General features: G+C 42.4%; 1 protein-coding gene across 2 annotated transcripts in view; it reads right to left on the reverse strand.

Annotated features, from left to right (window-relative positions):
* The window catches only part of CLCN3 (chloride voltage-gated channel 3), an 83077-nt gene extending 56938 nt beyond the window's left edge, over positions 1-26139 (reverse strand). Inside the window, exons 1-2 of one of the 2 annotated variants that reach the window (XM_082843182.1) lie at positions 25957-26139; positions 13875-14050 (exon numbers count right to left, since the gene is read on the reverse strand). In XM_082843182.1, coding sequence (XP_082699308.1) covers positions 13875-14034 — 160 coding nt within the window. In that variant the 5' untranslated portion in view covers positions 14035-14050; positions 25957-26139. The other variant, XM_082843181.1, reaches the window with a different exon arrangement.
* Between the last annotated feature and the right edge of the window lie 270 nt (positions 26140-26409).

The raw sequence follows: 26409 nt of genomic DNA on the forward strand, positions 1-26409 counted from the left end.
ATTTCCCACAACACCACTGTAACTGGTTCTTGTGGGATTATCATTTATTTTAACGGCGCTCGCTCTCTCTCAGTAGAGCACAGACTCCATGAGAGAGACGTCATTCTTGTTTGCTGCTCTATCCCGAGCTCCTGGCATGGTGCCTGGACCATAAAGGAGGCTAAGAATTATTTGCTGAATGGATTATACATAGAATTAAGTCTAGAAAAAAGATACGAAAACAATCAGCTATCCATGGGTAGTAGGGTTACAAGTGATCTCAATTTACTACCTTTTCTCACTCACATCTTCTGCAGTAAGCACATTTGCTTTTATTATTTACAAGTTAATTCTTTCCTACCCATATTTTACAATAAACGTTACTTTGGACTAATTTTAGATTTATAAAAAAAAGTTGCAAAGATTGTACAAAGAGGTCCCGAATCCCTCTCGCTCAGTTTCCCAGGCTGTTAACATCTTATGTGTCCAGGGCACATTTTGCTCAGCTAAGCAACTGACACCGGCACATTACCACTAAGTCAAGCCCAGACACTCTCTGGCTCACCGGCTTCTCTGTTACTGTCCTGTCTCTATTCCAGGGTCCCATCCAGGTTACCACATCGCACTTAGTCAATGCATCTCCCTCCACTCCTCTGGTCTTGACAGTTTCTCAGTCTTTCCTTGTTTTTCATGGCCCTGTCCTGCAAAACATGCCCTCAGTCTAGCTTTGTCTATTGTTTCTCTTGTGCTTAGACTGGGGTTATGGGTCTTTGGAAAGAATATCACAAAGGCAAGTGCCCTTCTCGTCACGTACTGGGGGTATGTGACATCCATATGGCCTCAGTGCTGGTGGGAACATCCAGTACTCAGTTATCATTCTCCCCTCCTCCACTCTTTGGAAGTAAGTCACTAAGTCTAGCCCACCCTCAAAGGAGGAGGTAGGAGTTAAGCTCCTCCTCCATGAGGGTGGAAGAGCTACATAAATTATTTGTAATTCTACATGGGAGACTTGTCTTTTCCCCCCCATTTATTTATTTGTATGTATATGTATTCATTTGTATTTATCTTACACTTTGGTTATAATCCAATTCTACCTTATTGGTTTTTGCTCAAATGGTTCCAGGTTTGGTCACTAGGTACTCTCTCAGGTTGGTTCCAGTGTTCCTTTGACACGCCTTCATCTTTCTGTTTTTGAGCACTTCCTTCCTCTGGTACTACACATACCCTGGGCTCATCTTGTATTTTCCCTGCCCCAGGTCTAGAATTAGCATTTCTCCAAGGCAAGCCAAGTCATCACTAAGCCCTGAAGTTAACCACATAAGATTATTGTGAACCCAGGATAATCTATGTGAATGTCATGATGTAATCTGTTTAATGGCTACACTAAGTATAAGTAAGTTTAACCTTTGAGCACCCAAGCCAAAATTGCCACAAAGGACTCTCAGGTATAACAGCAACATTTGCACCATTTCTTTTACTATATTCTTCTATTTTGTTTTCAAAACTAATCTGAGTTGGGTGGGTAGAACAGATTTGGTATTTTGTCTTCATTTTTCAGATAAGAAAAATGAGAAACAGAAGTGATGACAGTGACGACCGTCAGGGAGCTGGATGTAACACAGACAGTATATTCCATCCTGTGCCTTTTCCCTCCTGGATGACGATGACACTGCCACTTTGGGCCCCTGTGCAATACAGCTGTAACAACATGGGTGAATGACAGTTCCTACCACTCCACTGAATACCCTACTGGCTTCATAGATGTCCAGTTAAACCAAAACTTTTCTCAATACACCAATATTCGTTCAATAAATAAAAAGGAAAAAAGACTCCTAAACACTATAAAATAAGACTAGCTAATATGTTAAACAGATGAATATTTTATAAAGTAGCAAACTTTTAACAAGCTTCTACTGGATGTATGCCAATATATTAAACACAGTAAGAAGGGAGGATGAAATAAACAACATCCGTGGCTGTCCACGGTTCACTAATATCCCAGCCCCACAAAATTCAGAAATAAGGAAAATAAGACTGCTCATCAAGAGTTCAGATATGTCATCAGTACATAATGGATCGGCTCTAAACAGAACAATGCAGACAGAAAAATTAACGGCTTACAGGCCAACACAAATTAGTAGGATAATTAGAGAGAAAGATAGTGGGCTTAGTCTAGGAGGAAGGCAAGCTACAACCAAAACAAATAAGAAAAGTCAGGAAAGCAAACATACAACAGAAGCAACACAGTTCACAACACAGGAGAGGCCCCTAAGCCAAACCTGAGAAGTCAGGGAAGGCCTTCTAGGGGTGTGAGGTGTAACCTGAGAAGCAAAGCACAGTACTAACTGGTATTACAGGCAGAGGAAACATGTTCAAAGACCTGGAGATATGCCGGCCAGGCACAAGCCCCAGCCTGACATTTACAACGCCCAGCACAAGAGAACCAAAGAAGGCCCATTTGCCACATGGCTAAATTTTAAGTTATAAAGCAAGTTAAACTATTCATGAAATATGTTCTATCTTCCTACATTGACAAATACACCTTATAGTGAGTTGGAAGTTCTGGCTCAGTTTTATAAACCTGAAGACAAATTGGTGACAATCTGGAAAACACTGCAAAGCATTTAAAAAAAAAAAAATCCATCACCCAGGGGAAAAAATCATTATTTTGGTGTATCTCCCTCCAAATTTGTGCAGGGTATGTGTGTGTATATAGTATTTTAAGAGAACTGGGATCCCATTATACAAACAGATTTTACCCTTTTTATATAAGCCCTTCCATTCTTATAGCTTATAATACAACACAGCAAGTCACCTTATTCAGTCACCCAATGTGCATTTTGCAGCGGGCTTATCTTAAGTCAGAATTCTCACAGTATGGTCACGTGTGCCCCACAGACCCCCCCCCCCCCGGAGATGCCCAAGATCTTTTGCAGGGGGTCTGTGGGGTTAAAACATTTTCATAATAACACATTTGTGTATGATTGAAATGATACATTTGCACCAGTTTCCTATCGCTACTGTAACAGACTTCCACAAACTGAGTGGTCTGAAACAATACAAACGTGCTCTCTTCCAGCTGCCGAGGTCAGGCATGTACAATCAAGGTGTCTGCCGGGATGCGCTCCTTCTGGAGGCTCCGGGGGAGACTTCTCCCCTTGCCCTTTTCAGCTTCCTTCTCCGGTTGGGCCGCGGCCCCTTCCTCTTAGTACCCCAGCCTCGGGTCTCGGACTCAGCCTCCTGCCTCCGCCTTGCAAGGAGCTAGCCAGATAATCCAAGAGAAGTCGCTCCATCTCAAGACTCCTCACTTACTCAAAACTGCAAAGTCCTTCTACCATGTAAAGTAACCTGATGACAGGCCCCAGGGATCTCGGAGTGGGGGTGGGAGGGTTAGTGAGCCTCCACAACAGCATCTGTCTTTTTCACTCTACAGTATTTATGGTACATGAGTAATAGCAGGTACACGGCTGGCACCTAGCACAAAGCCAAGCAAGGGCACCAAGATGGACGAGCAGGCACTGTACTCTGTGCCACCACGTCACCACCAGAGAACAAAGGCCTGTTTCCCTTCCAAATGTCCTTCATAAAACAGTAAAGGTTATTCGCTTTACGAAATAGCAACTCTTGAGTATACACCCTTTTAATGGGAAGAATACACAAAGCCTTTTTTGTGTATACCGTGGAACAGTGGTTCCTTCTTGAGGAAAAGCAAAAATTAAAGTTTGGAAAACTTGTATTCACCAGTGTGAGCCTGACAGCTGCCCAGCACTTAAAGACTTCTGATGGGATTGTGGGATTGGTGGCAACAAAATGTGACTTGTTGGTTTTCTGTAATAAAATGTGTGAACATTAGCAAGATCTGCATAAATCTGAATTATGGGCTGAACCGTGTCCTGCCAAACGCATATGATAAAAGCCCTCGCCGCCAGCACCTCAGAATGTGACCAGACTTGGAGGTAAGGCCTTTAAAAAGGTAACTGAGGCTCAGTAAGGTCAGTGGGGCAAGGCCTAATCCAGTAGGACTAGTACCCTCAAGGAAGAAGCAATCAGGACACAGATATACACAGACCATGTGAGGACGCAGGGAGAAGACTGCCATTTACAAGCGAAGGAGAGAGGCCTCAGAAAAAACGAACAACCAAAACCTCCATCTTGGACCTTCAGCCTCCAGAACTGTGAGGAAATTAATTTCGGTCGTTTAAGCCACCCAGTCTGTGGTACTGTGCTACCGCAACCCTAGCAAACTGATAAATCACTGCCTCAATTTCCAAATGACTAATGCATATTATAAAAGCATGCATGGGTAATAGATCCATTCAAAAGCACAAGATAGGCCAATGGATTTTAATGTAACGCAACACAGAAAGTTCATTAGTATGGGTTCACTTACCACACTGCAATTAACCTTTAAGAAATTACCCTCTGCCGAGTTTGGGTGTAGTATCAAAGAAGGATATATCCACAATGATCTGCAAAGGCTATGAAATTATTTCTTCTTTAACTATATATTTGTATAAGGCCAAATTTTCTTACATATTTCTCATAGGTTTCAACTGAACAACACATTACACAAAGTTGAATGAGGAAGCAGATCTAAGAATCTAGATGTTTCCTATTAAGCTAGACATTAGAGATAGTTACAAAAACATGAAACGTTGCTCTTCTCACTCAATTTATTTTTACTTTGGAAAACAGTTATTTTTTCATAAAAAGAGTTATTAATGTTATAACTAGTTGTTATTTTTAAGTGAATTAATAAAGGATTGAAATTTAATTTTTAATACGGTAAATATGGATAGCTATAACCTACATTTTAAAAAAAAAACAAGCTTGTTAGGGTCCTCAATAATCTTTTAAGAATAGAAAGGGATCTTGAGAACAAAAAGGTCTGAGAACTATTGCCTTAAAAGGTATACTTAAATATTAGTTAAAGCCAGGCATTTTGTGAATACTTTTTTTTTTAATGTCTGTGGTAGCTACTCCCTTTAAAATCTATCATAGCTGCAATCATCATGATCTTGTCACATGGAACATAAGTTTTGGACCTTCTGTTAATCATTTACCTATGACTTCCAGTAGGCACAAAATTATTTTCAAAACAAAGACCCCCAACCCTGCCCACTTTTCATTAAGAGGCCTTCTAGCGGCTTCTATTCAGTCTTAGGTTTTGTTAGGCTTTTCAACTTCTTAAGGAAAACGAGCTGAATGTAAGTAAATAGCTCCGTTATAATTCCGAAATATAATTCTAAAATCACTGCTATCTAATATATATCAAACCTTCAGCAAAAAAAAAATCATGATAATAATATACCTTGATGACTTCTGAAACTCTTCATACTGTCCATCTATTCCAAGATACTCTAAGATACACCTATGGATCCTGCCAGATCATCATAAATAATCAATGCCTGTACCATATAATACAGTACCCTTGTGGAATTAGGTCTTGTGATTCAAGTCAGCAATACTGATGGATGTTATCACAAAAGCCCTGTGAAAATCACTGCTGTTTACTCCAAGCAAAGTCTTGAAAAATCAGTCTAGTACATAGATAGGAACCACTTCATAATGTTTCTCAAAAATGGATTATCTTAATATCAGTAATAGGGCTTCTGCTGAGAAACTGATTGGGTTTTTCCTCTCATAAACACTGTGAATCACTTAACTCAACAGGTTCCCTCATTTCACTTGCTGCTACAAAGCTTAGAGCCAAATTCCTAGTCCCCCCTCAGAAAGTAAGTAGTATATCGCTAATGTTTTCATTGGCCTCATTCATCTCTACATATTATGTCATTTCAACCTGTTTTCCTTTTGCTTCAGCCTTCTCAAATGCTTATGTTAATTACTGAATTTTGTGTACCTTTATACGCTGCTTTACGTCCTTTCTTTCAAATGAAGTAAAGCATTAGTATATTACTCACTGTAAATACATTCGCACTTTTACCTAACAAGATGTAAGATCCTGGTTAATATGAATCCACTTCTAAGAAACAGCTCAGTTTCCTGGGGCTGACACCATGCTTCTGTGTCTAGCAGGACAAAGGACTGGACCCTGGACTGGCAGGTTTGGCCAAATCCTAAGAGGTATCCTGTAGATGGTCAGCCAGCTTCTGGCATGGTCCCTCTGCATCCACTTCGCCAGGCCTTTCCTGCTGAAATTTCTAGTAGAGACAGTTCTGACAAACACACCACCCAGAGGGTATGTGACAAATAAAATCACAACATTTTGAATAAAGCTAAATCTAACAGTAGATATGCAAATGAAAATGCTGGAGTCTCTTGTAACAGCTCAGAAGGTTAAGTTAAGTGTTTTTTTTGTTTGTTTTGTTTTGTTTTTTTGCAGTACGCGGGCCTCTCACCATTGTGGCGTCTCCCGTTGCGGAGCACAGGCTCCGGACGCGCAGGCTCAGCGGCCATGGCTCACGGGCCCAGCCGCTCCGCGGCACGTGGGATCTTCCCGGACCGGGGCACGAACCCGTGTCCCCTGCATCGGCAGGCGGACTCTCAACCACTGCGCCACCAGGGAGGCCCCTAGGTAAGTTAAGTTAGAGCAGAGGTGGAAGGGTCACAAGACCTAGAACAGAACGACCCACCTCTCAGCCCATGCAGCTGTACGTGGTTTCTGAGTTCTGAGGCTCAGGATGTGATACATATGTGAAACAGAATACAACCATCTGTGTGATGTCTCTGCATTCCATTCCCAGTGATTATATGTCCCAAGGTCTTGGGAAAAAAAATAACACCTGACATTTGAATTTAGTATTTCCGAGTTGGTTTAAGGTTCTCTATAGACAGGAAACGGAAGCAATCAGGAGCAAGCCCTCTGGATGCTACCGTTCCTTGCCCACTTCCTCTCTCGGTTTGTGACACTACCATCCACACACAATCTAGAGAGCTGGGAGTGACTCCTGATACAGCAAGTAAGCCATACTATTCACAATTCACGCATGACGAAGAGGGATAGAAGAATCTAAATGTTAAACTCATTACCATCATTAACACGAATTAACCGTTGAGAGTTCATTTGCTGAACAGTGGCCGACTCTAGTTTTTACCCCGTCAGCCAGTTCTCTTACTCCCAGTGAGAGCTGTACATTTAAGAATAACACTTCAGTTGTACAGAGGAACGCGCGTGTGTTTCATCTTCAGTGAAGCAAGAACCTTATGGTTCTCTTTAATGAAAACAACTCTGACAACAACACCTTGGCACTCTCTTCCTGCTACTTGTAATGCAAAATTTTGCATTTTCCAAAGAATCTGAATTTTAGACTAAAGTGACTCACTCAATATACTTAATATAAATACATTATCAAGTGTAATTTTTCAGCTTTTCACTAGCTTAGATTTTCGACACTACTAATTAGTCATCATTACTAAGGATAACTTCTATTTTTTAGTCACAGTGTGTTCTGGATTATTTAGGATTCACTCTGAGCAGACAAGGCTGATTTCATTTTTGAGATTTGGGTCCATCTCTTTGCTTTCAAAACAAGGGCTAGCTATGTAACAGATAAGTAACTCAATTATCCAGTGGAGTCAGGGGAGTCCAAAGTGGTTTATCTCTACAACCTAAATCCTAATCCAGAGTCGTATTTTAGTTTTAGAACTATATCTCTTTTTAATACTACCAGCAATGTTCCTGACATCTCACTTGAACGCTAAATTAAAAGAAAATTGTTCAAGTTGGGGGAATAAAGTCTAATACACCTAAAGGGGAAGGAACACAGGAGAAAAGAGTACCACTGCTAGTTACAGAGGAAAAAACTCAGGCAAAGTGACTTGCAAGGGTTACAGAGCGAGTAACTGGCAGAGCCAAGATGTAAGTTCAGGTCTACAACTTGAAAGCCAATGAACATAAGATTTCTACTCAACACATATGCCAAACACTACCAGTTCTTTCCAGTGATTAATTATTCTTTGGTATTCTAGAGAGATACTGAGTCATAAAAGAATATTTAAGACTCAACTGGGCTTCCCTGGTGGCACAGTGGTTGAGAGTCCGCCTGCCGATGCAGGCGACACGGGTTCGTGCCCCGGTCCGGGAAGATCCCACATGCCGCGGAGCAGCTGGGCCCGTGAGCCATGGCCGCTGAGCCTGCGCATCCGGAGCCTGTGCTCTGCAATGGGAGAGGCCACAACAGTGAGAGGCCCGCATAATACACACACACACACACACACACACACAAAGACTTGTCCATTGTCTATTTCCATGCTCCACACACAGAGCAGACACAGAGATGAGCTCTCTTCTTGGGCACCTGCCTTGACCCAGGCAGGGAGGTCTCGCTGAGGCCCGCACTTCTACCGCAGGACTGTCCTCTCCCAGCTACTGTGAACAGAACCACTTCGGCTCTGCTGAAAGAAAGGGTATCACCATCCTACCCAGGACATTCGCTGTCTCACAACCTAATATCTTTTCCTACCGCTGGGCCTTCATGCATTATCTCCCTTTCCAGAACACTCCACAATACTAAACAGGTATTGAAATAATATCCTCTTTTCGAGATGTAAAATTTATAATCTGTACCACCCAATTTGACACTTAGATAGTTGTCGTCAACCACTGTTCCACAACTTGTACCTTCAACTAGGCTAACTCAGAGGACAGACTCTGTATGAGAAACATTAATGGTTGCTTACCCTATGGTCATTCCAACTTCTCCCTTGTTAACAGAACCTTAATTTTGTTTGGTTGGTAATGTGCCTAACTGCAAGGAACAAATCATGATTGTTCTAACCAGTCAAAAAGCCTCCTAGCCAGTGATCAGTCTAGGTGTGGTCATGTAACCCACTTCTGGCCAGTGACGTAAGAGTGTGTTCTGTGTTCTAGAAAATTGTCCTCCCTGATAGAGAAAAGAAAAAATACAAAGAAAATACAAAAAAATACAAAGAAAAAAAAGAACAAAAAAAGACGCTTTCTTCCCCCCTTGCCCCTTCCTTCCTACGTGACACTGTGTCCTATGGAAAACCATGAGTGAAGACATCACCAACACTGGACGGCAGTGTGGAAAGATAGAAAGAGTGAGGTCCTCCTGTGTCCTTCTACTGCCCTGCATTACTTCTCTGTTTCACACAAGGGCCAAGGAGCTACTTAAACACAGAAAAGTGGGTATGCTGTTAAATTTCACCTGATTTTTCAAATTATGAATACATGTGTTTAGCTGGTTTATAACTTGTAATTAAAATTAGGAAAAACTCCATCAATGATAAGGTGAGCCAAAGATTAATAACAGCAAAATACTGCTGCTGCTGTTTTTAAATCAAAGAACATTTAACAAAATAGCCGGAGAAGATACAAGGCGTGAGAACCTGAAGTGCTAACATTGAGAGAAGAAGTGAAACAGGTAAACCTAACAGCCTTGGTCACTGTTTGCCCTGAGTCGCTTCCTGGTTCAGAGCAGCACCGTGACTGAGAGGCCCAGCTGGGAGCTTTCGCCAGTCTCACGGGGCCACAGAGACAAAACCACCAAGGCAAGTGGACTTGAACGGGCCAATATCCTGGAGAAAAGAGAGCAGTTCATGCCATGATGCTTTTCCCTAAAAATATCTACAATTCCTAAACTTCGTGAGTAAGAGGCTGAGAAACCAAGCACACGGCAGTGGTTAAGAGACTAAAACGATAAGCAGAGCTGCCATCAGTTTCAAAATGCCAGAGAGACAGAAACTGAATTTAAGGGCCCAGAAAGGAGAAAGTCTTCGTAAACACACTTTAGTAGGCTTTCTACTAAAATCCTCAAGGGGCTGTGCCCTAAAAATAAAGTCAGCCCAAAATAGACTAACACTCAGAAAGTCTGAAACCAGGCTGAAAATTCTCTCCATCCCTGATGGGATCATTGTAATTGGATCCTAGACTACCTGCCTGCCAAAAAAAACCTAAATACACTACGGTGAAGATATCATCCAGAGCACCTATAATTATTTGTATACAATGTCCAGCAGTCTGTAAAAAAATTACAAAGCCCATCCATCCACAGTCAGGGCCAAAAGACTGAAAGCCAAGGGGAAAAAGGGGCAAAAGATACAGACCCACAGGTGATCCATACATTAGAACACACAGACTTTAAACAAGTGATTAATAGGGAAAAACACACACACACACAAACACTGAATTTCCCCCAGAATACAGAAGTCTACTTAAAAATAATCAAATGGAGGGACTTCCTTGGTGGTCCAGCGTCAAAGAATCTGCCTTCCAATGCAGGGGACACGGGTTCAATCCCTGGCCAGGGAGCTAAGATCCCACATGCCATGGGGCAACTAAGCCCACGTGCCACAACTACTGAGCTTGCATGCCTCAACAAGAGAGCCTGTGTGCCACAAACTACAGAACCCACGCACCCTGGAGCCTGCGTGCCACAACTAGAAAGAAGCCTGCGCACCACAGCTAGAGAGAAGCCCATGCGCCACAACGAAGAGCCCGCACCACAACGAAAGATCCTGCGTGCCTCAACGAAGACCCTGCGTGCCGCAAATAAGACCCGATGCAGCCAAAAAAATAAAGAAAAAAAATAATCAAATGGAAATTTTATGACTGATAAATAATTGAAATTCAAAACTTGATAGAAAACAATGAGATAGCACTACACACCTGTTGCAACAAATCCAGAGCACTGAGAACACTAAATGCGGACAAGGATGTGGAGCATTGGAACGCTCATTCGTTGCCGGGGGGAATGCAAAATGGCACGGCCACTCTGGAAGACAGTTTGGCAGTTTCTCACAAAACTAAACATAGTATTTGATCGAGCTATCATGTTCCTTGGTATTTACCCTAATGAGTTGGAATATCCAAATGAAAAAAGGAAAATACAGAAAAGAGCATAAGAGACACAAGGATCTCAGTGAAAAGATGTAACACATGTGAATGGAGTCCTAAAAGAGGGGTCGGGCAGAGGTGGGGAGCAGGGGAGATGGCAGAAACAGTATTTGAGGACACACTGGTCAAAATTATCCGAAGATGAAATAAAAATAAATAAATAAATCAAGTCACAATTCAGGAGTTCTAGTAACCCCAGCCAGAATAAATACAAAGCAAACCAGTTAGGCACACTACGGTTAAGCTTCTGAAAAACCAAAGACAAGGAAAAAAACCTTAAAAGAAGCCAGAGTAGGGGAAAATACAACTGATAGCTGACTTTTCAGCAGAAGGCAAATGACACCAAAATTACATCTTTAAAGTGTTCAAAGAAGATAACTGTAGATCTGGAATACAGCTGCAAAAATACCCTTCAAAAACAAAGGTGAAACAAAGGCTTGTAACTGTGTGAATTTATTGCTAGTAGATTATAATTAAAAGAAATACTAATGAGAGTTCTTCAGGCGGAAAGATAACTATCCCAGACAGAAACATGAAAATGCAGGATAGAATGAAGAGCAATGGAAAAAGTAAAGCCACAAAATCTAAATAGGCATTGACACAAGATGACAATAATAATGTCTCATGCAGTTTAAAATATATAAAGAATTAACAGAGAGGACAACAATGGCACAAAAAGCAGGAGGGGGGATAAAAAGAGGTAAAGTATCGTAAGGCCCTTACATTTCCCATAAAGTGGTAAAAGTAGTAATTTATAGTAGAACTAATAAGAGTGCATGTTATAATCTCTAGAGTAACCCACCAAACAGAATATAAGAGAATGCATTACTAACAAGGTACTGGGGGGAAGAGAAAAAAAGAAAGGAAAAAAAGACAGCTGTGACAAATAGAACATAAATATAGTAGATTTGAACTTAAATATATCAGTGGTTACATTAAATGTAAATGGACTACATTTACATAAAACCAATGTGAAAAACAAAAACTCATATATATGCTGGGTTTTGGTACAAAGATAGCCAAGTATTTCAATGTAACCGAGTAAAAAGTCAAGAAACAGACCTACAGAAATATATCCACTTGACAGATGACAAAGATGTCAGTGCATTCTCTCTGGAGAACGGAAGGTTTTTTCAATATATGAGCCAACTAGTTATCCATATGGGAAAAAAATGAACCTGAACACTTAACTCACATCACATATAAAAATTAATTGCAGGTAGATTATAAATCTAAATGTGAAAGACACAAAAAATAAAACTTCTAGGAGAAAACGAGAGAATATCTTCTTGACCTTGAGGTATGGGAAACTATCTTAAACAGAACACAAAAAGTATAAAAAATAAAGGAAAAGATTAACTGCTTTTCATTAAAATTGACAACACCTTCATCAAAAGATTCCATTAAGAGTGAAAAAGGGGCTTCCCTGGTGGCGCAGTGGTTGAGAGTCCACCTGCCGATGCAGGGGACACGGGTTCGTGCCCCGGTCCGGGAAGATCCCACATGCCGCCGAGCGGCTAAAAAAAGAGTGAAAAGGCATACCACAGAGCAAGAGAAGACATTTGCAATACATAAACCTAACGAAGGACTCAATCAGAATGCATAAAGAACTCTTATAAAATAGGCAAAAAGATTGAACAGGCACTTCAAAAGAGGCTATCTAAAAAGCCAATCAACATACCAAAGGCATTTAAACTCACAGGTCATTAGGCAAATGTAAATTAAAACCAAAATATGAGATTACTGCACCCACAATTAGAATAGCTAAAATTTTAAAAACTGGTAACATCAAGTATTGATGAAGGTGTGAAGCAACCAAAACTCACACACAGCTGACAGAATGTACAGGTTACAACCTGAGATGCGATTCTGAGGTATAAATTCTACAGAATTGTGTACATGATATGCACTAAAATATATGTATATGAAAATTCTCAGCACCATTATTATTAATAGCCAAAATCTAAAAAAAAAAATTTTAATTAAAAAACCTAAATACCCTTTAAAAATATATGATGGGTAGAACAGATAAATTGCAGCATATTTACACAATGGCGTACTACACGGCAATGAAAATAAATTTAACTACTGCTATATAAACAAAACAGATGAATCAAGACATAAGTAAATGACACCAGACTCAAAAGAATATATATAGTATAAATCCATTTATATAAAGTTTAAATACCTGCAAAAGTAGTCTGTGGTGATAGAAATCAAAATAATACTTACCTTTGAAACTGGAAGGGGGAACAAGGGAGGATTCTGGGGGAACCAGTCATGTTTTATTTCTTGATTGAGGTATATAAGTGTGTTCACTTTGTAGAAATTCATTACTTTCCACGCTTGTGATATGATGATTGTTGTGATGGTTAATTTTATGTGTCAACTTGACTAGACTTCAGGATGCCCAGATAGCTGGCAGAACATCATTTCTGGGTGTGTCCGTGAGTCTTTCCAGAACAGATAAGCATTTGAATCGGTAGACTAAAAACTTTGCTCTCTGCTTGATTTGGGATATCTTTCTTCTGCCCTGGGGCATCGGCACTCCTGTGTCTGGGCCTTCGCACTCAGACTGGGATTACGCCACTGGCTGCCCTGGTTCTCAGGCCTTTGGGTCTGGACTGGAACTACACCACCAGCTCTCCCGGGTCCCCAGTTTGCAGATGGCAGACAGTGGGACTTAGCCTTCACAATCACATGAGCCAATCTTTCATAATAAATCTCTTTCTACATGCCTCTCTCTCTCTGTGTATCCCATCAGTTCTATTCTTCTGACAGCTCCAATTACAGCTGTATACCTCTCTGTACTATGTATACTAAAATTTTAAAGTGTACCCATATACAAGGCTTTCTTTTGGGGAAAAGAAAACTAGACACAAATGGTAGTTGCATAACACTGTAAAGGTACTAAATGCCACTGAACTGCACACTCTTAAAATGGTTAAGTTTATGTTACATGAAATACCACAGTGAAAAAGAAAAATAACCCCAAAACTTGACCTCAATAAAACAATGTATATATTTATTAGCAGACATTCATGACTATAAATACTAAGAGTTGTAATGCCAAACTTACCAACTGCCGTGTCACCATCTAACAAGTTGTCATCTTCAGAAGTCTGAAAGTCCATAATCACACCTGCTCCGTCTAAAAGCTCCTCGTCACTACTCGCACTTGTTATACTGTTGTAGCTGTTTCTATAGTAGCCTCTATGAAACAGCTGCTCAGACTCCATTTAGCTGTCTGCTTATCTGAAAAAACAAAGGGGGAAAAATGGCTTTAACATTTTCCCAACATATAATAAAAATCATCTACTTAGGGCTCCCCTGGTGGCGCAGTGGTTGAGAGTCCGCCTGCCGATGCAGGGGACACGGGTTTGTGCCCGGGTCTGGGAAGATCCCACATGCCGCGGAGCAGCTGGGCCCGTGAGCCATGGCCGCTGAGCCTGCGCGTCCGGAGCCTGTGCTCCGCAACGGGAGAGGCCACAGCAGTGAGAGGCCCGCGTACCGAAAAAAAAAAAAAATCATCTACTTTAATAAGTCGAAGGAAACTTCTGATCTCTGTATTAAAAATATATATATACTAACTTGATTCACTGTAACAATAGCTAACTCTATTGTGTTAAGTCTTTGGGGATCATTTAATAATTCTATTCTCACCAAGAAGCTGTAAAAAGGAATGAAGAATTTCTTCAGGTAGTGGTATAAAACAAACTCCAAGATCAATTGTTAAGTTAAAAGACAAAGTACAGAGAAGGGTTTATAGTACACTACAATATATGTGGGGGGTCCCCCGAAAAAGGGGGGCTGTGGTAGAGGATGAAATACAGTACACAACTGGTTGTGTATGTACAGTCCATCTCCGGAGGGAGTTCCAAGAAAGCTCCCCACAGGGAAAAGGAACAGTGACTGAAGTACCAGGTCTGAGAGGGAAACTGTATGCCCCTTTTGAATACCTTACCAGATGCAAATACTAATTTTAAAATACTGTCATTTACACATTTTTAAAATTTCATTCTCCTTTCATCATTTTAAAATTTATTTATTTATTTATTTTTGGCTGCGTTGGGTCTTAGTTGCTGCGCCCAGGCTTTCTCTAGTTGCGGTGAATGGGGGCTACTCTTCATTTAAAATACTGTCATTTACACATTTTTAAAATTTCATTCTCCTTTCATCATTTTTAAATTTATTTATTTATTTAGTTTTGGCTGCGTTGGGTCTTAGTTGCTGCGCACAGGCTTTCTCTAGTTGCGGTGAACGGGGGCTACTCTTCATTGCGGTGCACGGGCTTCTCATTGCCGTGGCTTCTCTTGTTGCGGAGCACGGGCTCTAGGCGCACAGGCTTCAGTAGTTGTGGCGCACGGGCTCAGTAGTTGTGGCGCACGGGCTTAGTTGCACCGTGGCACGTGGGATCCTCCCGGACCAGGGCTCGAACCCGTGTCCCCTGCATTGGCGGGCAGATTCATTACCACTGCGCCACCAGGGAAGTCCCCATTTTAAAATTTAAACCTTCAGAGCCCATGGTCAAATATCAGCCATGAAAAGTATGATAATAGGTCACGATTTCTATTTTTTCCCAGCAGATAACAAGTAAGCACACGTTTCACTGTTCTTACTCCATACTTTAAAAACAATGTAACTCCTAAATAGTTTGATGTTTTAAATGCATCCACCTACTTGCTCAACACCCAAATGACAGTTCAACATTAGTGAGCTAGACACCAGCAACAGCTTGAGAGGTTCGTGTGTGGGACCTGAAAGGTGAAGCCGTAGGAGCGGTCCACCCAGTAAGCCTGGTAAAGCAAGACTTCTTAGCTTTGTCATGATGAGTACACATAGAAAGTAAAGGATGAATGGAGTGACGCGCACTCCAATTCGAGTGCTGAATTCCAGCACTGAAGATTTGAAGGGGTTTAAGATAATCTCTTGTCCTCAGTAAATGTTCCTTCGGCCCATGGAAAAACAACCTCAAAGAGCTGCAACGATTAAAAATTATTTGTAGTGAAAAAAAATTATTTGTAAAGCTTTAACACTTTTTAGAAAAATAAAATACTGATAACTACTTTTAAAAGGTATACTATATAAATTCCCTAACTTAAAGACCACCTGAGAGAAGGTGAAGCTTGAGAGCTCTAGTCTCAGCATCTGGCACAGTGACTGGAACATAGTATACGGGTAATAGTGGTCAAAATGCCAGACTGTTTTCTCAATCAACCAGGTGAAAAAAGAGAAAGGAATTCAGTCTTCAATAAACAAATCCTCTCTACAACAGTGTTAATCTGGTCTTGGGAGAATAACCAAAACCTAGCACCTAAGTTACAAAGAAAACATTAAGTATTCACCACTTTGCAATTTTATTAATGTTTTATGATTACCTCCACCAAAGACAGCCTATTATACTGAGACTTGTTAGAATACACTAATTAAAACAAGAGTTTTGGGCTTCCCTGGTGGCGCAGTGGTTGAGAGTCCACCTGCCAATGCAGGGGACACAGGTTCGTGCCCTGGTCCGGGAGGATCCCACATGCTGCAGAGCGGCTGGGCCCGTGGGCCATGGCCACTGAGCCTGCACGTCCGCAGCCTGTGTTCTGCAATGGGAGAGGCCTCAACAGTGAGAGGCCCGCGTACCGCAGGAAAAAAAAAAAAAAAGTTTTATTTTAAGGTAAATGTTAAAATAGAATAGTATGAAAATAACTGTTTATGCTAAGAACTCTGCAGTATCCATAGAGGTGATCAAATTCAATCTTGTGCCTCTTGAGTAAATAACTAAAAGGCTTTTAAAAGAAAATAAGGATTAATAGTTCAAGAGTCATTTTAATTTTGATTAGCAAAGCACATATGCTAAGATTCTGCAAAGGACACAGACATTCTATTCTTCACTTCTTTACATGACGGTCACACTAGAAGCGCTTAATACATGTGATAACATACGTCAATGAGCGTTAATTCGCTAGAGGCTATAGAACACTGAGAAATCGCTCTAAAATAAAACTGTCTGTGTCCTAGGCCCTCAATCAGCAAGTTCCTACATAGCTCCTACATTTTATCCCTGAAAGTCCTCAAAAACCACTAGTGATGACTGCTAACTTAACCCTTTCAAAATGTCTAAAAACTTCATATCATGAACACCTCTGAGACATCTAGACTCCATACCTTTCCTTGTAACAAGAGCAACCAACTCTGTTCCAAAGGTTTATTAAACTCAGGCCTGCATGGGTTCCTATTTCTATAAATTCAATAACTTAAAAAGAACTATTCTTATTAACCCAGAAACCTGTAGAGCTGACCTGTGTGATCAGCAGCCACTAGTCCTGAAACACGGCTCTAAGGAGAAATACCTACTGCACTTGTAGGACTTCATGACAAAAAAGAATGTCAAGTATTTCATTAAAAATTTCATATTGATTCCATGCTGAAATAACACTTTAGATATACTGGGTTTAAGAAAATATATTATTAAAATTAATCTCACCATTTCCTTTTTACCTTTTTAATGTGTACACTAAGAAATTGAAAATTTCACATGTGTCTTGAATTTGCAGCACAACTGTTTTTATTGCACAGCACTGCTATAAAATAGTCAAGATTCTATGGTAGCATAAAAGAAATACACAGAAGGAATCTGGACACCAGTGTTAAATCACTCTAGGTTTCAAACTCGATTCCCAGGCTTGACTATAAAAGGCTATTTAAACCATAATACAGCAGCTGAAATTTGGCATATAAAAAATGAAAACAATACTACAAAGTCATTTTTTTCCTTTTAAATTGTCAAAAATATACTTAAAACCATTACAAAACATTATAGTAGACACAGCGGCTTGCAAATACATTCTTGCAGAGCTAGGAAGAGTAGAGCTAACCCGTGAAAATCTCTAGGGAGAAGGCCTGGTGCATTGCAGTGCACCCAAATGATCTATGTACAGTCACCCTGACCTCTGTCATCTGATCACACCACAGCCAGCATGGTCTTTTCTAAAAGCAGGTCTGATGGGTCATCTCTGCACATGCCATGGATTTAGGTCTTAATCACTTCTCACCATGCTTAGCAGACAAACTCTTCCACACAGCGCACAAAGCCCATGCAGCCCGGCCTCTGCTGCCTCTCCCGGGGCGAACATCTCCCTCTCAGCCCCACCAGGCCGGCCCCAGCCCCTGCCCTAGGCTTAGCTGCTCCCTGAGCCGGGAACAGACCCTCACCTCCTCATCTAGGTAATGCTCCGAGGCATTCTTCAGCTCTCACCTCAAGCATCCCTTTATTCAGTTAACAAACTCTCAAGCAAGGACTTCCCTGGTGGTGCAGTGGTTAAGAATCCACCTGCCAATGCAGGGGACACGGGTCCGTGCCCTGGTCCAGGAAGATCCCACATGCCACGGAGCAACTAAGCCTGTGAGCCACAGCTACCGAGCCTGCGCTCTAGAGCCCACATGCCACAACTACTGAAGCCCGCGCACCTAGAGCCTGTGCTCTGCAATGAGAGAAGCCACCGCAATGAGAAGCCCGTGCACCACAACCAAGAGTAGCCCCTGCTCGCCACAACTAGAGAAAGACCGCATGCAGCAACGAAGACCCAACGCAGCCAAAAATAAAAATTAATTAATTAATTTAAAGAAACCCTCTCAAGCAGAGTTTACTATATGTCAGGCACCATCCTAGGCACATTACAAGTTAACTCATTTAAGATTGGTACTAAATACAACCAAAACCCTAAATCTTAGGTGCTGTTATCATCCTCATTTAACAGATGAGGAAACTGAGGCACAAAGAGTTGCAGTAACTGGCCCAAAGTCATGCAGCTGTAAGGAAAGCCTTCCTAACCTACCTCCTACCCGGGCCAGGCTTCCCTGACCAGGTCAAATTCTCACTGTGAGTTCTCACACCTCTCCTTGACAGCACTTAGCCCAGGTGTAACGTCACCCCGATTCACGTGATAAGTCCTCCCCTCCGGAGGGTGGCATGAGGCCTGGCTGTGCCCATCTGTACTCAACTCTGCAATGCTTAGCACAGTACCACACACCTACGAGGGGTTCACTTTTTTAAATTAAACTTTTTATTTCGAGATAATGTGATTTCACATGTGGTTGTAAATAATACAGAGAGCTCCTATATACCCTTTACTCAGTTTCTTCCAATGGTAACTTCTTGCACAATCATGATATTGACACTGACTGACACAGAACTTTCCATCACAAGGACCCCTCGTGCTGCCCTTTACAGCCTCACCCACTCTCTTCCAGTCCCCCACCCCTTCCTTAACCCCTGACAACCCATAATCTGCTTTCTATTTCTAAAACTCTTTCACTTCAACAACGTTGTATAAATGGAATCGTACAGTCGACCATTTCGGGGATTAGCTCTCTGCACTCAGCAAAACTCTCTGGAGAGCCATCCAGGGGTTGTGTGTGTCAACAGTTCTTCCCTCTTCGTTGCTAAATAGTGCTCCACGATACGGACACACCACATATGTTTTTTTAACCATTCACCCGTGGAAGAATTATCTGCCTCTTTTCTAGGTTTGGGCTATTATAAACAAAGCTGCTATAAATATTCACGTACAGATTTTTTGTGAACTTAAGGCTTCATTTCTCTGGGATAAAAGCCAAGGAGTGCAACAGCTGGGCCATATGGTAACTGCATGGCTGGCTTTTAAAGAAACTGCCAGTTTAACATCCCAACTTTACAGCCCTACCAACAATGTATGGGTGAGCCTGTTTCTCCACATCCTTACCAGCACTTGGTGGTGTCGGTTTTTTTCTTTCTTTCTTTTTTTAGCCATTCTGATAGGTGTGTAGTGGTATCTCACTGTTCTTTTCATTTGTATTTCCCTAATGGCTGATGACGCTGAACATATTCTTATGTGCTTACTTGCTACCTGCATGTCCTCCTCAGTGAAATGAGTGTTCATATCTTTTGCCGATCTTCTAACTGGATTGTTTTACTTCCCAGTTTCATATTTTAGAATATATATTCTAGATACTAGTCCTCTGTCAGATATGTTGCTTGCAAATATTTTCTCCCACTCTGTAGCTTGGTTTTCTTCCTTTTGATAGGGTCTATCACAGAGCAAAAGTAATTCTGATGAAGTTTAACTTGTCACTATTTCCCTTAAGGAGCGTGCTTTTGGCGTCAACTCTAGGAAATTTACCTACCAAAGATTTCCTCCTAAATTTTTTCCTAAAATTTTTATAGCCTTACATGTTACATTTATGTCTGTGGTCCATGTTGAGTGAATCTTTGTATCAGTTGTAAGACACAGGTTGAAGTCTGTTTTTGTTGTTGGACGTATGGATATCCAACTGCTCCAATGCCATTTGCCAAAAAAGTTATCTTCCTGGGCTTCCCTGGTGGCGCAGTGGTTGAGAGTCCACCTGCCGATGCAGGGGACACGGGTTCGTGCCCTGGTCCGGGAAGATCCCGCATGCCGCAGAGCGGCTGGGCCCGTGAGCCATGGCTGCTGAGCCTGCGCGTCCGGAGCCTGTGCTCCGCAGCGGGAAAGGCCACAATAGTGAGAGGCCCACGTACCACAAAAAAAAAAAAAAAAAAAAAAGTTATCTTCCTTCCACTGAATTGTTTGGGCGTCTCTGTCAAAAATTAGTGGGGCATATTTGTGTGAGTCTATTTCAGACTTCTCTGTTCTGTTTCGTTGATCTGTGTGTCTATACCTAGAGCAGTAAGGACAGTATTGACTACTGGAGCTCTTGAAATTGGATAGATTGATTTCTCACACTTGGTTCTTATTTTTCAAAATTGTTTTGGTTATTCTAGTTCCTTTGCCTTTCCATATAAATTTTGGAATAGTCTGGTCTATATCTACAGAACCTTGCTGGATCAATTAATGTCTATAGTATGAATGAATAGCAAATGCCTAACGGATGACGGATACATCTGTACTTGGATGTTGCGTGGGAACTCGAATTCAACAAGACCTAAGCCAAATACATATTTGCCCCAAACTTGCTCGTCCTCCCCCTCTCCCTATCTCAGTTTGCAGGATCACCATCTACCTAGTAGCCAAAGTCAGTTTTGAGAGTCACTGATTAATGCATTTAACAACCATCTGCTGAGCGCCCAGCATGTGCTGGGGTGATGAGTAAGAAATGGTCCCTATTCCCAAGGCAGTGAACGTGAAAGACAGACAAACAATGACATATGGTGTGAGAAGCGCCAGAGGAGAAGTATGCTCAAGGTACATGATGACACTGAGCAGGAACAAGCTGCTGCCTGGGAAAGTCTGCAAACACTGAAAGAGGAAATGAGTACTGAAGGATTAGGACGCATCAACTAGGCCAACTATGAGGTGCCAAGTCAATAAAGGAAAAGAAAAAAGTACATGCAAAAACACAGCAGCATAATAAGACCTGCTCGGGTAGCTTATGGAAGAGGCAGGGGCTGGAGAGTAGCCGAGGAGGTGGACGGACGCCAGAGAAAGGCAGGCGCTCCTAGGTCCTGCTGAGGAACTTACTCGTGACAACACGTGAGAAACCATTAAGAGGTTTAAAAGAGAAATCACCTGATCAGATACAAACTTTAACAAGGCAACAGCAGCAGCAGCGTGGAAGGCAGAGGAGAAGGGCAAGAGTGACCCGGGGAGGACTCCAGGAGACCTTGAAGAGCCCTGGACACAGCACAGTGAGGTCATCACCGAACTGAGTCATGGCCACATGAAGAAGTAGGAACGGCTGCGAGGGACATTTAAGAGGCCACGGTAGCTAACAAAACGCGAGGAACGTGAAGGAGAAATCTAAGGTATCTGCTCGGTTTCTGACTTGATTGATTCAAAACAGCTGGAAGAAACAAAGTGCAATCTCCAGCAGCTTGTAGGACTCAGAACCAGAGCGTTCTTTCCAACAGCAGGATTACACACCCAGGCTTTAGTCCTATTCCAGGCCAGACTGCAGTGAGGGGATGGCGACCCTCAGTGCACCAGTCTAGCCGACGAACTGCAGACACTGAGCGGTTCAGCACCAGAACTGGGGGGTGGGGAGCAGAACGAGGGAGACCTGGAACCCAGAGCCTGAGGGAGGCACGCTGCTTCTTCATAGCTTCCAACAAGGTTTTGCCCTCTCATCAAGGGGACTGCGTAGGCCTGAGGACCATGGCTGAGTTGCAAAGGCTTGTCAGTCAGCTATCTGACAGAACAGCAGGCACAATCAACCCCAGAGAAAGAAGAAAAGAAAATCCCAAATGTTAGCAGCCAGAGAGATGAACAAAAGTCTCAAGAGCAGGGCTTCCCTGGTGGCACAGTGGTTAGGAATCTGCCTGCCAATGCAGGGGACACGGGTTCGAGCCCTGGTCCGGGAAGATCCCACATGCCGCGGAGCAACTAAGCCCGTGAGCCACAACTACTGAGCCTGTACTCTAGAACCCGCGAGCCACAACTACTGAAGCCCAATTGCCTACAGCCCATGCTCCGCAACAAGAGAAGCCACCGCAATAAGAAGCCCGCGCGTTGCAACGAAGACCCAACACAGCCAAAAATTTAAAAACAAAGTCTCAACAGCAATAACTGCAGGGAGGTGGAACTCTGACTGATGTAGCCACTTGGAAGTAAGGAGCTTCCTCATGTAAATATTTCAAGAACTAGGTGTGCGAAAGACTTGTCAAAGATTAAAACGTGACAATGAATTTCAACACGATCACTTACACATTTACTAAAGTTTGTAAAATGGCCACTCGTGTACCAGAAACTGTAAAAAAAATACAGATAAAATTTTTATTTATTGATGGCATCATATCTGTACAGGCCTTACAGCTTTCAATAAACTTCAGCATAAATTACATAATATACTGTCCTCAAAAGGGATATAGTAATTTTTTCCTATAAATTACTATATATCCATATAATGACAGGCAACGCATGACAGATGTCACAGAAGACACTGAAATCGTTACAAGAGCTCGGGGAAAAGATTGCATCCATCTGTAATTGATGATGAGAAGACTTCTTTGGAAGAGACACACTTGAATTGGACCTTAAAAGGTAAGTGGGAGGGATTCTCTAGCAGTCCAGTGGATAGGCCTCGTGCTTTCACTGCCAGGGGTCCAGGCTCAAACTCTGGGAGGAGAATTAAGATCCTGCAAACACGTGGTGTGGCCAAAAAAAAGGTAAGCGGGATTTTATGGGTCAGAGGTGGGAGAAGAGGTTAGTTCATTGAAGCAACAGTGAAGCATTGGCGTGAATCAAGCCATGGAGCCAAGAAGGTGACAAAGACATTTGGCGATAAGGGAGTGTGTGCAGAGAACACAAGTCCAATGCAAGGTTTCGTGGTCAGATAAGTCTGGGTAATAAAACATACCCTGTGTAGAATTGTAATGGTTAACAGAATAAGAAAGGTTCTTGAGAAAACCTGTAGTAAACATTAACTTCATAAACAAAATTTATTAAAAGTTTCTCAAATTTATTTTACCAGGGAATGACCCCTCTACCCATTATAACATGATGAAACTTAGATCAGAACATCACCATATTAAAAAAGAATTTACCCTAATACAAATTGTCAGTACTTACAAGACATGACAGTAATGAAACGCATTTCTCCCCAAAGTAATATTTCTTGGTATTTTATCCTACTGTCCATTAAGTTAGCTGCATGTCCAAATCGCTGCACCTTAGATATTTCTCTTCATAAAAGTATTAAATGGATAACCTGCTAAAGAAAGTGGCTTTCTATTCTGAAGAAAATTTCCCAGATTCATAAATATTTTTAGATCCAGTCAAAAGATAACTGCTAGATGATTTTAAAAGGAAAAACACACACAAATATAAAAGTCAGACTATAACAAGTAAAAAGGTAAACAATCCAACAAAAAGATGCTGTGGAAGACTCAGACTTTGAAAACTAAATAATTTCCATGACTTTACAAGACAGAAACTGTTCAACTACTTCCCATGAGGGCAAGAAATTTATTTACCTGACATGGTTCCAATCAAAGTTGCAGATCAAATCTCTCTATATTTCAGCAATGCAAATGGGCATTTTCCCCACGTGGGTTCATTTTTCATTTTATATTTAACCTTATACTAAACCGAAGAACACTGATCTTTAAGAATCAAAATGTATCACAGCTACAATGTTTATATACACATGTGAAAGTGCATAATTAAAAAACACAAGAAGAGTTTATTAGAGTAGTGGCATGAGGATTAAAGATTTTCCAGAGTTTCTGTAATTTTACATTATTTTTATAACTGAAGAATAAATGGACCTGTGCTGCCATCTCTCTCACCCCATCTTTTCTTCCAGCATTTTGTTGAGTGTCGCTCGCAATGAAGTGCAGCCAGTGAGAGCAAGAGCTCTGAAATCACATTGCCAGGCTTCAGTCTCAGTTCTGACACTGACTGAGACCTTGGGCAAATTAATTAAATCCTCTATGCCTCAGTTTCCACAGCTCTATAACGGGAAAAATCAAAGTACCTACTTCAAGGGGTTGGAGTGAGAATTGAGATAATCCACAAAACCACTTAGGAAAGAACCTGAACCATAGAATTCACTCAATAAATATTAACACATCATATTTTAGATCCCTGCTGAGAGGTTTGACTAGAAACTAAGATGAAAGCTCTGCAAAGCAGTGATAGTGGCCAAACCTCACAGGATACTGCTTTGATATCTGACCCACCACGGAGATCAAATCTGGCTTCCTGAGCCATCTGAAAATTATTACCAACATGTCACAACAGGAAATGGAAAGCCTATCACCAACATGACCTGGAAAACAGCCAATTCACTGACATAAAATCCTAACCTCAGCAAATCCTTCCCCTAAACTGTATATATCCAAAACCGGGTTAAATACTGGCATTCCTAATGAGCTATGTATGATTGAAAACACATGCTAAAACACAAGTTCCAACTAAAGTTGTAGGTACTATACATTCATATTGATCTCTTAAAATAATGTGACCTGTTTTTCAAACAAAGATTCAGTCTTTGAAGAGTGTGGGGAGTTAGGTGTGGGAGAGCTGCAATCTGCCTTGGGTTCTTCCAACAGTGGCTGTTCCTATTAACCAGAGGTCATAAAACCTGGCTTAACCTGAGTAAATAACTGCAGGGCACACACCTGGTTTTTAAGCCACAGTCTGTAACAAGAAAATCAGCAACAGCACCTTTTAGGATGAAATCAACAACCTATACACGAGCATTTTAACTTCTCTGTGTACTCCCGTGCTACACAGACAGTATTGTCCAGTGACTCACAAAAGCAAGTAAAATTGACTGACATCAGTTAAATTATTTCCATGCCGACCTCATCAAGAAAAGATTCTTCTAAATTAACTCTTGAGAGATGAAAAGTAAAGCATTTCTGGAAAGATTCAACAAAGACAAACCACAGTGACGCTGCTGTAACTGAACTGCATGCTGTAAACTCAAAAAAGTTTATAGTTTGCAGAACTGAACTTTTGAATTACCAAAGAGAAAAAATGGTACGGTCACTGTTGATTCATTTCTTATTAAAAAAAAAAAAGAATTTTCTTCCAAAGGAAACACAAATCTCGGTCTCTAATATGCATAAAGTATGTGTAATTATCTTCTAGGTGCTCCGGTTTTGAAATGCTATACAAATAAAGTACATTATATACAATATCGATTTCTGAGTCTAAGGTGGTTTCCGGTCCAAGTCTAAGAACAAAACACAAATGTTACATATATACACAAACTATGTCTTGATATACACATAAATCTAAAGAAAGAGACACTGAACTTTATAGTTGGGCAAATTTCGCAAAAGTAAAACCCACAATTAAACTCTTCCTGGCACCTACGTCCATTCTGCTCACAGGTCTTTCGGCGGTTCCCGAAGGAAGCAGGTGAAAGCTCAGAGAACGCCCGCGGGCCACACCTGCTGCGGGCAGGGTCAGCGTCCCAGGACGGAGAGGCTAGCGGCCCGCCCCTGCCCCGCGGAAGCCACGGCCCCGGACCCCCTGCCGCCGCCGCCACTCACCTCGCCGCTCAGAGGCAGACAGCAGCCCCGGGGCCGCGTCCTGCGCCGCCGGCGGGCTCCGCATCTGAGGGCGGCCGGCGCGGCCAGCCCCACCGCGACCGCAACCCACGGGCTCAGCCGGGAGGGAGCCGCATCAAGTTGCAGCCGCCGGCTCCGGGGCCCTGGACTCGACCCGCTGCTGCCCCGAATCAAACACGACCGCCTCCGAGCTCACCTCCCTCTGGAGGGACCGCAGCTGCAGCCATGCTCCAACTCGGGGAGGAACTGGAGCGGCCGGCCACCAGCACCCCTCCTCGGCGCTCGGCCCGACTCCGGCCGCGGGCGACGGGACCGCAGGAAGGACTGCGGCTCGGGACCGTCCCGCCCGACCCACCGACCCCAGGAAGCCGACAGGAGCGGCGCTAGCAGGGCCGACAGGTGCGTCGGCGCCTGACGTCACCGCGTAGCCGTGAACGGCTGGTCGGAGCCGCGTAGACGCCCATTGGGCCGTGTGGGAACAGGGGGCGGGACACGTGGAGGCAGTAGGCGGGACCTTTTGGAGCAGGGGCGGGGCTTGTGGAGGATGGGGCGGGACTTGTGGCGGCAGGGGGCGGGCCGCGTAGGAGCGGTAGGCGGGCCGTGTGTGGGTAGTGGGAGGGCCATGCGAGGCAGTGGGCGGGGCCGTGGC

Source organism: Leucopleurus acutus (assembly GCF_964270905.1).
Source record: "Leucopleurus acutus genome assembly, chromosome: 7".
NCBI lineage: Eukaryota > Metazoa > Chordata > Mammalia > Artiodactyla > Delphinidae > Leucopleurus > Leucopleurus acutus.